Genomic DNA, 14956 nt, shown 5'->3' with positions numbered 1-14956 from the left:
ACATTGCTTAACATGCTTGCATGTTTCACAATAAAACCTTTTCTTTAAATCTATTTAGTAAACAATCAAGGTACTGGTTTTGATACTTTTTAATACAGTGGGATAGGATTCAAGGCAATAATGAAACCATCTATGTTTATACTTAGTGGAATACTATAAAGTGAGCTTTTACACATATAGGAAACATAGTAAACAATCAGAGAGATGAATAAGGCCAGGCCCAACATGGATTTTGCAAGATAGGGGAATGATGAACAAGAAATATCAACCTAAGCAGGAAAAAAAACCAGGAGACACGAGGACCAGGTTCTGATAGGTACCAATGACCACTGACAGCTAGTGAGAGAACCAGGGCAGGCAGAAAACCAGAATGAATATAAATGTTGCCACAAGCTTTCAACAGGGCATTCCTGGTGTTAAGGTCAGGCCTAGTGCCAAAAAGAAAACTTCTCTAGGAAGTTATAAATTTTGATAGATGCAAGATCACAGCTGCTTTGATACTAGCCTTTCAAACATTTGCCAAGGAGAACATATCAGAAATAAGAAACTTAATTAGCTCTTGGGGGAGAAAAATCGCTCAACTTGAAGAGTAACTAGGACCTTTCCAAAGGTCAGTGAGGCATTAGCAACTGTAAGATAAGCTTCACACCTTGTTAAAAAGGGTATGAACTTCCCTCTTGGCAGCTAGTCCTGAGGAACAAACTTAAAGCAATAACCCCTAAGAGTTGGAGCAAAGGACAGGACTATCAGACCAAATCTCTACTTTTCAAGAAACGCGTGGTTCTTCTGCACAAATAGTATTTATCACTTACGTAAAAATCCTAATCTATACAATGTAGTAGCCTTTTCTTAACACTATATGACTTTAAATGTTTATGTGTAAGATACCCAGGCATTCGTAATTATTTGAAAGTTCTACAAGTATATTAACTACTGTTTGATGAGAAACTAGTAGGCAAATTCTCAGGGTGGAAGGCTGGTGCTGAACCTACTTAAAACAGACAACCATCAACTTCCTGAATACTTTTTAAAATGTCTGTTTTGAAACCACAAATAAGCCAAATAATTAAATGCTACAGTCCAAAGTGAAGATCAACCCATATTTCGTTAACTGGTAGGAACCAATCCAGTTGTTCAGGTTCATATCATATTATGCGGTCCTTCATGGTTTGTTCTATTGTAAAGAAAACTTCCAGTGTATGTGGGATGATGCTGCTGACAAATGAAAGATCCCATGAGACGTGGAAGAGAGTGAGGAGGAGTGTGCGGCACAGGCATCTTTCATTTTGGTGAAAGATGCCTTATTGACATTATAGCACAGTTAGTTCATAATTACGGTTTATCCCAAGTTATACAAATGTTTGTATGAGGGAGAATGTTCCTAAAAATCTTTACTGAGAATAGGTGAACACAAATAACTATTTATATTGCCTTGTGTTCGCCTCTGTATCCCCAGAGGCCTAGAAGAGTCTCTGGTACACAGATGATGCTATTTACTGTAGAGAGGCATGAATGAATGAAACAAAATTTCATACAACTTTTGCGGTACAAGACCCTAAGGGGAGTATATGAACTTCAACACTCAGGGTAAGAAGTAACCAACTTAATCAACACTATTCTACTGCATAATATTAGGCAGAGTGTTTCTTCTTTCCTTTGCTTTGCACTATTAATACAGTACCAATACCAATCTTCTGGGGCTTATATAATCCAGCAAGTTCAAAGTTTCAAATTTGCCAATCCTATTCAAGGTAACCACTTACTAATGAATGTTCAACTACAGTTTAAACTGCTTCAGTACAGTAGGACAGGCTGTCTAGTTATCTGTTAAGACTGATCTCTGCACATCACAGTAATTTCTGATGTGACAACCAAAAGACGCTGGAGAGCAGAGTTTAATGAATAAAAGCAAATTTATGGGGTGCCTGGGTGGCTTGGTCGGTTAAGCGTCCAACTTCGGCTCAGGTCATGATCTCACGGTCTGTGAGTTCGAGCCCCGCGTCGGGCTCTGTGCTGACCGCTCAGACTGGAGCCTGTGTCAGATTCTGTGTCTCCCTCTCTCTCTGCCCCTCCCCTGTTCATGCTCTGTCTCTGTCTCAAAAATAAATAAACGTTAAAAGAAAAAAAAAGAAAAAAAATTAAAAAAAGCAAATTTTAATCCAAGGTAAAAAGGTATATTCCAGTGGGAGACAGTCATGGTTCTGTGACTCCATTATCTTACCTCCATGTTGGGATAATGTACTGAGCTCTTAACAAGATCCAAAAAAAAAAAAAAAAAGACAATGAGAGAGAGCATAAGCACATTTTTAAGACCAAGGGCACTGGCCTGCATTCCTCCTTTATCCTTAAGAAACTTGCGATGCCACTGGATACTCAAACACTTATTCAATAAATGAAAAAATTCACATAAAAAAAAAAGGTTTTAAAGAGGAAATGGAAGTTAAATGCTACACAAGAATGAAAAAAGTATCACCAACAAATGTTATGACAATTTTCTGAGGGTAGAAAACAAAAATTCTTTCAGCCATTAAAAAAAAAAAAAAGTATGAATTAGACCATATTCTCTTCTGATCCACACACAAAACTTATCCCAGGGTCATGGGATTGAGCCCCACGTCAGGCTCTGTGCTGAGCATGGAGCCTGCTTGAGATTCTCTCTCTCTCCCCCCCCCACCCCTGCTCTTACCCTGTTCATATTTTCTCTCTCAAAATAAATGTTTAAAAAAAATAAAAATACTGTTTTTAGATTTGAGAATATAATGTTTAAAAAGAAAAACACATGGGTGCCTGGGCAGCTCAGTCGGTTAAGTGTCCGACTTCAGCTCAGGTTATGACCTCAGGGTTTGTAGGTTCGAGCCCCGCATCGGGTTCTGTGCTGATAGCTCAGAGCCTGGAGCCTGCTTGGGATTCTGTGTCTCCCTCTCTCTCTCCCTCCCCTGCTCATGCTCAAGTCTTGCTCTCTCTAAAACAAATATTTAAAAAGAAAAAAAAAAAAAAGAAAAACACACATTCACCTTTCGAAATATTTTAAAGAAAGGCTCTAAATAAATTAAACCCATCAGTAAACTACCCATTTTATCTTTTTTTTTTTTAAGTAAGAAATTAAAATACAGGGAAAAAAATAAAATCACTACATTATATAAAACACTTCTTGACTATACTGTTCTAAGAAAACAGATCTACATTTTTCTGTATTTTGAAAATGCTACCAACACAAACTCACTCAAATATCTATCTGTTCTATCAAAAGCACTAACCTAGGCTCTAAAAATATTAAGAATCCCTTTTAAAGGGCCCAGGAGGAAGGAAAAACAAACTATTCAATTACAAGTGAGAAGCTGAAAAATGCCTTGCTCTAAGAAAGTTTTAGTAGCATTTCAGAATCCGTCAAAGTAGCTGTGGTGGGGACAGGGGGATGGAGGGTAGAGAAACTTTGACAAGCCGTGTTATCACAGAGGAGGCAAATATGGCCCTCCTGCTCATCTCCTTCAGGTCTTTTCTCTAATGTCACCTTCTTGGAAGACTTTTCTGACCGCCCTACTTAAAAACTGCACTCCTCCCTCCTCATATTCTTATCCCTCTGCTTTAGTTCTCTATCACTGTCCAACAGACTACATGTTTTACTTGTTTATAATCTGCCTCCATTAGAATGTCAGCTCCAGGTCAAAGACTTTGCCTATTTTGTTCAATGCTGTATCCCCAGCATCTGTGCCGTGTCCCAGGTGTTCAATAAATACCTAGTGAAGCAGTGAAAGAGAGAAAAGAACGGGTATTCCAGTAAGCAACCATATGATGTGTTAAATGAAGGGCAAAGTTGTGACCAAGGAGGACGTAAAGACAAACTGCAAGGACAGCAGGTCCTAAATGTCAAGTTAAGGAATTTCTAATGTTACTTTATACGCAATGGGACAGAGATAACTCACTTCTTCCAATCCAAGTGAACTTAAAAAAAAAAAAATAAAGAAAACAAAAACTACTTATATTTGGTGAACATTACAAGTTAATCAAACTTTATCCCTAGGCACCTGGGTGGTGCAGTCAGTTAAGCATCCGACTTCAGCTCAGGTCATGATCTCGTGGTTCACGAGTTCAAGCCCCATGTTGGACTCTGCTAACAGCTCAGAGCCTGGAGCCTGCTTCAGATTCTGTCTTTCTCTCTGCCCCTCTCCCACTCGTGCTCTGTCTCTCTCTCTCTCTCTCTCTCTCTCTCAAAAAATAAACATTAAAAAGAAAAAAAAACCCTTTATCCATACAGGTCATGAGTGTAAAACATTAACGTAGCTTCCTACAGTTAACACTTAGTCTGACATCTGAAATAAATAACGCCTAATATTTCTTTTTAACTTCAGCCGAACCTGAGGATATATCATACATCGTGTACATGTTGTAGAACTGCCTATTCACTCTTCCAAAAGAGCATGAATATTCTACCATGATTCTCCTGTTACATAGGAATAAACAGATTACCACAAAAAAGACTCAGTGATCTTTTGAAAGATAAAGAAATGAGGAATGAAAAGGTCAAGCACAATGTAGCAATAGTGCCAATTCCACATAAAGAAAATCAACGAAGCAAGTTTTAAATCCGAAATGTCTTGATCAACCAAGTCAAAGCAAACTAACAGTATTTCCTAAAATTTATTATTTTTCTTTATCAACCCATAAAATAAAAATGTCACCCAGTTCATTTCCTGAGCATTAACTCCGAGTAGTCACCAAAAAGGTAATTCAAATTTCAATTCCAAAATATAGCTCTATAAAGCTATAAAAATCCAACACCCTGCCCTATGATAAAATTAAAGCAGATATTTTAAAACCCATTTGAAAATGCTTAGAAACTAGAAGATCCTTTCTTCAAAGTAAAACTCACATACATTACTAAATCAAAGTGCTAATATAAAGTCATTCAAAACTGGCAACTCAAGAGATCCTATACAACCTAAATATCCAAGAGCTTGTTTACTAGAAATAATGCCAGTGATGTTACAACACTGCCTTAAGTTACACACACAGAATAACTCAAAAAAATTTATTTCCTCTCTGCCCTGTATATACCAGCTGACTTATTCTAAGGGGTCCCTGATAATATTATTGAACCCCCGTATTTTAATTACCAACGCTGAGGCTACTTCAGAATTATGCAGCTAGCTTAAACATAAACATTACACTACCCCAAATGTATTATTTGTTTTGTGCCATGACAAAGTACTGAAACTGGTTAATCAAACAGCTCTACTCCTTTATCTTAATCGGTAAGGCAGCAGCCGTTTAGAAAGGGTGGGGGAGGGTGGAGGGGTGGGTGGTGTTGAATTAATCAAGAACAGACAGACATGTTAAGAGGTATAGAGTAATTCAGGATGCTGAATGATTTGCTATGACACTCTCTTAATTTTATTCAATGAAAACCATAGAAAACATTCTTGAGGACTGAATTATTATTAATAGCTACATATCACTTTGCCAAATGGCATGATAGAATTTGTAAATAGTATCACTCCAAAAAACTCACCTCTTACCAAATTTCCCCCCTCACCTAAAGAAGTGCCCACTGCTTCCTTTTTACTTAGTTCTCAAAATAGTCTTCTACGATATGGCTGTCATAAAGAACAAAGGAGATTTCTGGGGCTTGCATATGTACAAACATACAAAAATGAAAACTTGAAGCTCTGTCAATTTTGTGAAGCCTGAAAAAACATACTACACTGGGTGAATTTCACTTCCCATCACTTCCCATCCTATTTTATAAGACTAATATACTGTAACTTAAAACAAAAGCGTAATGGTAAGAGAACTACGGTGGATGGAGGGAGGTAGGTGGGTGGGGGATGGGCTAAATGGGTGATGGGTATTAAGAAGAGCACTTGTTATGATGAGCACTGGGTGTTATATTTAAGTGGTGAATCACTAAATTCTACTCCTGCAACCAGTATTACATTATGTATTAACTAACTAGAATTTAAATAAAAATTTGGAAGAGAAAAAAAAGAAAAGAGCAAAAGTCATCCCTTGCTGTTAGGATTAGGAACTTCTATGTCTTACTCATGACCATTTTTAGGAAAACTACCAAGAAGTCCACTGCCCAAGAAAAAATGCAATAAAAAATTAATATTGAACAGAAAAAAAATGTTAATATAACCTAGAAATATCCTCACCAACCCATCACCCTGTTTCTGCTGTAGTCCTTTGCATTTCACTAGTTTCTTAGCAACCATACAGGACTCAATTCGGTAAGCACATACAGAACAAGAAAAAACACTATATGTTTTGTTTTTATTTTTAAGATCTAGAACCAATTGTACTGAACCTTGTTCTTTCTACCTAGGAGTCACTCAAGACAGGGGTCCAATTTAGATAAATATACCACCCTAAAGGTCAGTGACCAAATTTGGTCAACAGTAGTGCCATCACCGCCGTCATCATTCTTGTCACTGTCAGAAACAACTGTCACCTTGCCATTACCAGGAAGGGAGAGCAACTGGAATATTCCTTTTGTAAGTTCTATTTACAGACTACAAAGGGCCCAACATCATATTAGTGTGATCTTACACAGTGGAAGAACCCAAACAGAAAAAAGACCTCCCGATAAAGAACTTTTTGATGTTAAAAATCTCATAAACCACAAAAATTTGTAAGACCCTGTGCCATTTGGCAACAATTTCTAACTGCACTGTCAATGTCAGGCATTCATTGATTTTCTACAACACAAATGGCTTCAAGTGTTTTGTTTATAATTTTAAAATACTGAAGTTGAAAAAAAATGGAGACACAGCTTAAATCTCTAAATATAACATTGTCACCCAACAGACATTTGTTTCTTGTTTTTTCATCTATGAAACAGAGTCAACTTTCTGAGAGAAAATAAGTTTCTTTATACTTACAAAAGATATACAAGCTGCCAGCAATAAAATTCTAACTAATAAGTCTTCAAACTGCTCAATCACAAGTTCCAACAAGGTTTTTCCTGTGAGAAACAAACATTTGTTGTAAATGTCATCTTAACATCAGAACACAAAGGGGAGAAAAAAAAGAACATGCTAAGATTACTCACCTTCTTCAGCCGGTAACTCTATAATGCAGAAATTCGCCAGGCAACGTGTCAACAAGGAGGGGAAAAAAAAAAAATTAGCATGGTCTTTCAAAAGAGAATTCCTAAAATTACCACTGTCTTTGAAAGACATACCTAGGTATATGAACATTCAACCACTTGTAATAGAAACCATACTAAAATAGTACCCCCAAGAAAACATGCAGTATTTGCCGTAACCAATACCTTAGGTCTACCCCGAAGCACAAAATCTCATCGCTACCTAAACAGGGCTCCCGAAACAAGGAGTCATTTCAGCTATGTCATGACTTCTGCCAGATGTGTAACTTTGGGTAGTACAAGAACGGTTAGAGGCATTCCCAACTGCAACGACGCCTCATAAACTGGCTGGGGACGAGAAAATGTCTCGCAGGGAACAACCCAGCTGCAGGAGACTCGTCCGTCTCTCCAGCGGGGCCCGCAGCTGCGTGCGGGAAGCCGGAGAGCTAGCTGTGTGCGGGGAAGGTCAAGGGTTCGAGGCGCGAGATCTAGGAGGCGCAGACCAGACCCCGGCGCCCCCGCCTGCAACCCCTCTCCCGCGGGGCCCGCGCGCGGGCTCGACCCGCCGCCTGCAGCCCTCGGCGGGCGCGGAGCCCAGACCCACGAGGTGGAGCCCGGTCAGCCATCTTCCCTGGCTCTCGGGCCCGCGCCGGGCCGCGCGGGGCCCCTGCAGCCCCGGCGCCGGGCACCTACCGTTGGAGCCCCATCTCTCCTTGAGCTTCTTGACCTGCTCCAGGCTCAGCCCTGTGCTCTCGTTGACGCCGAAGTAGCCCAGCACCTCCTCCACCGTCTTTGTGTGCGCGTTCTCCATGGCTGCGGGGGCCCGGCCGGCCTCGCCTCCAGTCCCCGCGGCCTCCTCGCCTCCGCCTCGCACTCGGGCCGCGGGTTCGTGCCACCCTGGGCGCCCAGGCGCTGACTGGCCTCTCCCCCCTCCTCCTCCTCCTGCGGCCGCTTCCGCCTCGCCGGGCGCTGAATCACCCCGCGCCCCCTCCCCCAGACAACCGCCCCTCTCGCAGCCCGGCCCTCGCCGGCGCACGCCCCTGGCTCAGCTGGGCGGTGGGGGGCTCCTGACCCTCCCTCCCCTCGTCAGAAGGGAGGGCCTCTTTCGCCCTCAACCGCCCACCGGGAGCGCAGGCCGCGGCCCCAGAGCCCCCTCCCCGCTCTCCCGAGGTGATTCGCGGCCCCACCCGGGCCGGAGGAGGGGGCGCGCGGCCGACCCCTGAGGGCGGAACGGAGCGAGGGCAGCAAGCCGGCAGGGTGGTGCGCGGCGCGCTCGCCCTATTCCCTCAGCTCCGCACCCCCGACAGCGGCAGAGGAAACTGCGGCGGAGGAGAAGGAGGTGGCGTCGGGGACGGCTCCGCGGCGGCTGCTCTAATAGCATTTATCCGCCGCTGCCTCCCCTCTCGCCGCCGCCGCAGCATGTGGACGCCGCTCATTGGCCGAGAGGGCCCAGCGCGGCGCGGGCGGCACGGCCCCGCCCCCTCCCCTCGGCTCCCTCCCTCCCGCGCGACTCGCGCCCACGCCGCCGCGCAGGCCCCGCCCCCTCCTGCGCACCGCCCCCAGGAACCCGGATAGAGGCCGGCGCGCGCCGGGCCGCGCTCGCGCAGTACGCGCCGTAGCCAGCGGCTGGCGGAGGGCGGATTTTCGGCGGGTCTCGGGCTCCATCGGTCTTCAACCCCGCTCACTCACGGACAGACCCCAGGGAGGTCGAGGGCTCACGGTGGGCCCCCTGCACTAGCTGCCCTGAGGATTACTGCCTGCCCTTCGGGGTCAGCCTGAGCCTTGGGCGGGGGTGGGTGGTGGGGAAGGCGAGGCCGAGGAACCTGGGAACTCGCTCCGCACTGGGCTTTCCGAAGCGCGTTCGGGTTGGTGTCCTTGGCTCGCCCCCTCGCCCTCCGCCTCCCGGGCCGCACTCTGCATCCTAATCTGTCTCCTTCAGAGCCCCCTTCAGGAATCAAGGGGAGGAATTCCGCAGTTCATTTCCCACACGGCCCGAATGTGTCGCTTCAGGAATACCGCATCCCACACCCCCAGCCGAGCGCTCCACCGCACACAAATGTCAGCCCTTCCCCAGCGGGGTCTGCGTGCTCTGACCGAAGAAATCCCACTCGGGGGAGGAGGAGGTTTCAATTTTTATAGTTCACACAGCCTTGTCACAGGCTATGCCACCATAACTGCTAAATAATGAGAATTGTGCTAGAAGGTGCTTCGCTTGGGCATTAAGATCAAGGCTGTTTTCTAGATTTCCGATTTCCCCACGAGGAGCAAGAAGGACTTTAATCCACAACCTATTCTTAAACCTCAGAGGACTTGCTGCAGAGGTCTGTACAAAACCTAGGTGACAGCAAAATAAAGGGCATTTTTCTTCTGTAAAGTTAGATTACTAAACGGGAAGGGACCTCTGCCTTGAATTCATGAACAAAAGGTGAACATATTCGCATCACAAAGAGCAGCTTTCTTAAGCGAATATGTCGCAGAATGAAGCATTTAGTCTACTTTTGTGTTTGGCGATAGTGTGCCATCCGCAAGAGCCAAAGCAGAGAAAAAACACCTCAGTTGTCCCCGATGGCTCAGCCTCAGGACTTAAGATGACTTCCTTCAGCAGACGCAAATCACAGTGCGTTACCCAGCTGAAAAAATCAGGCACGTCATTTCATTTAATTATTTCCAAGGAGTGGAGGCTGGCGTGCAGTTTTCATTGATACTTGGAAAAGGACCAACGAAACCCTACACAAAACACACAAACAAAATTCTAGTGTATGGCAATGCGCTGAGAGAAGCAAGGTGGAAACTGGTTAGGTCACAGGATTGGAGCCTCCTCCAGGAGGGACACGTGATTGATTGCATGGTGGGGGTGTAGTAACGGAGGGCTGGTGGTTCTTTTCCCTCTGAGACCAGGTCTGCACCATTTCTTTGGCCTCACCTCATCTCTTTTGGCAACGATAGAAGCACTACAGGCGGGAGGATTGCTACCTATCTTCGCCTGGAAATTATCTTGGACATTTGACTTTGGGTCTCTGTTCCATGGCTCCACGGGTACTTGGGATTGTAAGCACCTGTAGTGTGATCATGAGTTTCTTGAGGGGGTCTCGACCATGACTTTTTTTTTTTAATTTTTTTTTTTTTAACGTTTATTTATTTTTGAGAGAGAGACAGAGCATGAACGGGGGAGGGGCAGAGAGAGGGAGACACAGAATCGGAAGCAGGCTCCAGGCTCTGAGCCATCAGCCCAGAGCCCGACACGGGGCTTAAACTCACGGACCGTGAGATCGTGACCTGAGCTGAAGTCAGACGCTTAACCGACTGAGCCACCCAGGCACCCCATCGACCATGACTTTTGTATTCAGTGGTCTTCTCGAGATTGTCAGGTGCCTAGTTCCATCTTCTCATTCAGATCTCAGCTTACATGTCATCTCCTTGCAGATGTCTTGGCGGGCATAAAGTGGTTACCTTCCCCAGTCACCCTTGATATCCCATTGTTTTATTTTCTTCACAGCATTTATCTGTGATACTGTGTTTTTCTTTAGCTGTTTACTGTCTGTCTCCCCTTACTAGGAAACCAGCTCCATGAGAATATGGGTTTGTCTTTCTTGTCCATCCTCAGGATGTGGAAAGGTCCCTGGTATATACTCATCATTTACTGAACACCTACTGTTGGAATGAAGGAGTCCCGGTATCCCTGATCTATCAGTGACTTGCAAAGGGCCTCACCATGGGAGGAACCTCAACAAATTTTTGCTGAACTCAGGTTCATTGATTTCCAATTTGTGAAATAAACAGGAGGGCCTCTGAACTACGTGCCTCATGGGAATGATTGTGAAGGTTAGTCAGGTTTAATGAATACAAAACTAGGCAGCATTAAAGGCTTCTCGGAGAGAGCGATGTGTAAGTTCTTATTGGTGCTGTTACCACATTGTCATCACCTCCGAGACTGTTCTTTGCAAGTCTGCTATTTGCGGGAGGTGGGAATACTCCTTTACACTGAAACTGATTTTTAGCCCAGAGTTGGCCCCTTCTGTGTCACATACCATTTATGCTCTTGGTTCCTCAACCTGTGGGTGTCTCTGAAATTTGTTTATAGGTTGCCAAAATTTAGCATAAAGCCAGCCTCCCAAGGGCAGAAAGATCAAGGTTCTCTTATGTAGAAATAAACTTATATTCAATTTATTTTGTGCATTGACCTAAACGTGCTTCTTGTTAACAAGGTTTAAAAAAAAAATAAGAATGGGTTTTGAAAATACTCTATTGTCTTCCAAGGATTGCAGCTATTTTCAATCAATTGAGGACAGGGAGAGGAAAAGAAGAGAAACAGTAATTCAGAATGATGGACGATTTGATCAAAGAACCTCAAAGGAATTAATAAAGGAGGACATTAGCTGGTAATAGGCAGGCTAGTTAAAAAAGCTAGGCAGACAGAAAAGACCCAGTAAAAAACAGTGACCTGGAAAGCAGGCCCCGGCCAACTTTCCAACCCTCAACAGCCCTCCTGTAAAGCGATGGTTATTGCAAAAGGCAGCCTGTTCCATATTTGGACAGCTCTCATCATTAAAGCCATCTCATTCTGGGCTGAATCCTCCTCCCCTAACTAGCTTCTCCTTTATATTGGTTCTCCTTTAGCTCTCTGGAACAACTCTGAATACATTTAATCCCTCCTCTGTGTGAGATCCCTCTGAGTATTTCATGATATCTATTGTGCTTTATAAAGTCTCTTTTCTCAGCTAAAAGGAACAGCTCGGTCCCTGAGCTATTCCTCCTACAGCAGGAGTCTGCAAACCCTCAGCATCCTCATTGTCCGGGCTTGGAGACACCCAACACTGAACACAAAAGTCTGGGCATAGTCTTGGAGCAAGGACCTAGTGGAGTTCGCGCTGTCCTCCTTTGGTTCTGATGCTTTCCCCTGCACGTTGTTGATTTGTCTTAACAATCAACTGAGAACTGAGTCCTGTATACATAAACGGCAGTCATGTTAAATCTTCCCATGGGGTACTTGCACTGTTGATTCTTTTTAACCCAGGCATTGAACTCTGATTATGATGGAATGTTCTCATGTTCATTTTGGTCGTTGCAGCCTGTTGTGGTTTTTTTGGAGTCTTCATCGTCAAGTCATGTTTTATCTCTGTGTCCCAGCTTGGGTTACGCATAAATTTGGTAAGCATGACTTATGACTTCTATATCTTCATCCAATAGAATGTCTAGACATTCATTCCAGATTAGAAAATAACTAATAAGCTGGATTTAGTTGTTCACTTGGCTATAAAATCAACTTGGCTATAAAATCAACTTGGCTACAGGTTCCAAAGTCAGGAAAATGAAAATCTTATAATGCACTCTCCTGCCTCTTTGTCTCCCATAATACTTTGTTATACAGCATTGGAATACTTTGCTATACATTCTTTTGGTTGAGCACCTGATGTGGTCAGCTTGATTTAAGGATCATGTTATATGAAAAGTACATATTTATATGCTAGGCTCAAAACAGTAAGGTGTTCACACTGAGAGGCAGGTAGGAACCAAGGCCACCCAACTCAGTCACATCTGGCATCTCCTACTGACTCTGGAACACATGCCTGGTGAATGGAATAATGAGCAGAATTGTTACACTATTACAAGGCTTTGTTATGTAAATTAAAGTCTCTTCAGGTAACTATGGGATGTTAATTCACTGCATTATTATGTAGCCCATATTTCTTGACTTGCCCATAAGAACTTAATGAGAGAACTATTCCAATGTGTTGCTAAACTCTACATGCCTTGTCTACAACAGACTCAAAGTGCACGTTCTAGTGAACAGTCTCCAAGTCACATTCTAGTGAATTTTCAAATTTCTGTGAAATGTGTTCAGTTTGCATGGCTTGTGTTTTTGAACACATGCCAGTGCCTAGTGACTACCATGTTTTCTACGTGTTCACAAACTATAACTTTAACATCTAAGAATTTGCCAGATACATAATGCCTTTTCCAGAATTTGCCTCCCACCTCCATTGATAAGTATTCTTTTTTTTTTTTTTTTTTTAATTTATTTAAAGAGAGAGAGAGAGAGTGCGTGCGTGCTTGCATACTGGCACAAGTGCAGGGGTTGGGGGCAGAGAAAGAGGGAGAAAGAGAATCTCAAGCAGGGTCCACACTGTCAGCACAGAGCTAACATGGGCTCAATCTCACAAACCCTGAGATCAAGGCTGGAGCCGAAATCAAGAGTTGGATGCTTAACTGACTGAGCCAACCAGGCACCCCAATAAGTCTTCTTTTGATGACTCAGTGTCCAAAAGCCAACTGACTAGTTGATGCTTGTAATAAAGGGACTTGCCGGGAGTAGACACCAAATTCAGAACAGCCTGATCCAGGTGCTCTAATAAAATCACTGAGAATCTCTCTATTCCTTGGCTCTGCTGCTTCCCTTTGCTTTTGGCTTTGACATAGGGTCTCTCTAGGTGACAGCAGACCTGGCCCCCAGCATCTTCAGTTTATAGTCCCCCAAGTTTAGCAGTTTCATGGAGGGAAAAGTCTAATATCTCCTGAGAGTCCTGTGCTCCATCTGAAACAGGGACTGTGGTCAGCCCTACCTGAATTACATGGATGGAGAGTTAGGAAGAAGTGTTTCCCTGAAGCAGTGGTCTTCAAACTTTGGCATGCGGCAACATCACGCAGGGGGCCTGCTGGGCCCTATCTCCAGAATTCCCATTCAATACATCTGGGACAGAGTCCAAGAATGTGCATCTCTAACAAATTCCCAGGTGATGTTGATGCTGCTGGTTTAGGACTCGCACCCTGGAAAACAGTGCCCCTAAGGAAAATCAAATCAAGGAAAGAAACGAATGTTGGGTTGACAAAGCAGAAGACGTCCACCTCATTGAGGAAAGTCAAAGAGCTTAACTCCTCTTGGAGGAAGTAACTAGCATGAACACTGGGAAGCCTGGTTAGGAATGGCCCTAGATTATTCCATTGCAGTTTTCTGTTTTATCTGCCATATATCTGCCACAGCCTCTCCTCTAGTTCTAAAGCTCCTGCCACAATGGATTATTTATCTGTTCTCTGCACTTTTGCTCAGGCTGTGCCTGCTGCTCAGATCCCGGCAAACCCCTAATCATCCTCCCAAGATGAAGGCTAAATCCCATCCCATCTTGGTGGCCTTCTCTGACAATGGCCATCGCTTCTCCATCACTTCCTATCTCACCACCCCAGAAATGAGTTGTGTCTTGTCCTGTGTCCCACACGGCACTCAACTATAGTACGGCACTCAACTATAGTATAGTAACTCGGGTTTGCCTCCTACTTCTCTGACTTCTCCTTCTTAGCCTTTTTTTCTTGCCTTTCCCATCTTGTACTCAACCCGAAATGCAGAGTGTTCCAGGACCGAGTGACGTGCAACATTGTTTCTCAATCCACAGTCTTTCCTTAGGCCCACTGCTTTATTTGCTTATTTTTTTCTGTTGAGCATCTGACTCCTTTCTTTTTTAATGTTTATTTTTGAAAGACAGAGAGTGAGTGCAAGGGAGAGGCAGACAGAATCTCAAGCAGGCTCCACCCTGTCAGCACGCACTGTCAGTGCAGAGCCCAGCATGAGGCTCCATCTCACGAACCGTGAGGTCATGACCGGAGCCAAAATCAAGAGTCAGATACTTAACCGATGGAGCCATCCAAGCACCCCTAGGCCCACTGCTTTAAATTCCACCTAAATATTGATGACAGACACCTTTGTATATCCAGACTCCTGTACCCCCCTGTCTACCTGATCTTGCCACTTGACCGTGACATGGAGTCACATGTGAGAGTGACAGTTGGGGGATAGGGGGGTGGGATGGATGGTCACCTCCCTCTGAGAAGTGAGCACACGAATAATACATAGCCATTGCATAGTCAGAGCTGAGAAGAACA

At 44.1% G+C, this 14956-nt stretch overlaps 1 protein-coding gene across 2 annotated transcripts in view; it reads right to left on the bottom strand.

The window, feature by feature from the left end:
- ATP2A2 (ATPase sarcoplasmic/endoplasmic reticulum Ca2+ transporting 2) overlaps positions 1–8489 on the bottom strand; it is a 58049-nt gene extending 49560 nt beyond the window's left edge. The window contains exons 1-3 of one of the 2 annotated variants that reach the window (XR_009604075.3): positions 7778–8489; positions 7049–7066; positions 6879–6961 (exon numbers count right to left, since the gene is read on the bottom strand). Coding sequence is in view for 1 of the 2 variants with exons in the window: in XM_060612252.3 (XP_060468235.1) it covers positions 6879–6961; positions 7049–7066; positions 7778–7895 (219 nt within the window). In the remaining variant the exon portion in view is untranslated. The remainder of the gene's footprint in view (positions 1–6878; positions 6962–7048; positions 7067–7777) is intronic. The other variant, XM_060612252.3, reaches the window with a different exon arrangement.
- Positions 8490–14956: the final 6467 nt, after the last annotated feature.

Source organism: Panthera onca, chromosome D3, assembly GCF_046562875.1.
Source record: "Panthera onca isolate mPanOnc1 chromosome D3, mPanOnc1 haplotype 2, whole genome shotgun sequence".
In the NCBI taxonomy this organism is placed as follows: domain Eukaryota; kingdom Metazoa; phylum Chordata; class Mammalia; order Carnivora; family Felidae; genus Panthera; species Panthera onca.
Note: the sequence above shows the minus strand (reverse complement) of the source record. Positions and strands in the feature narration are given on the sequence as shown.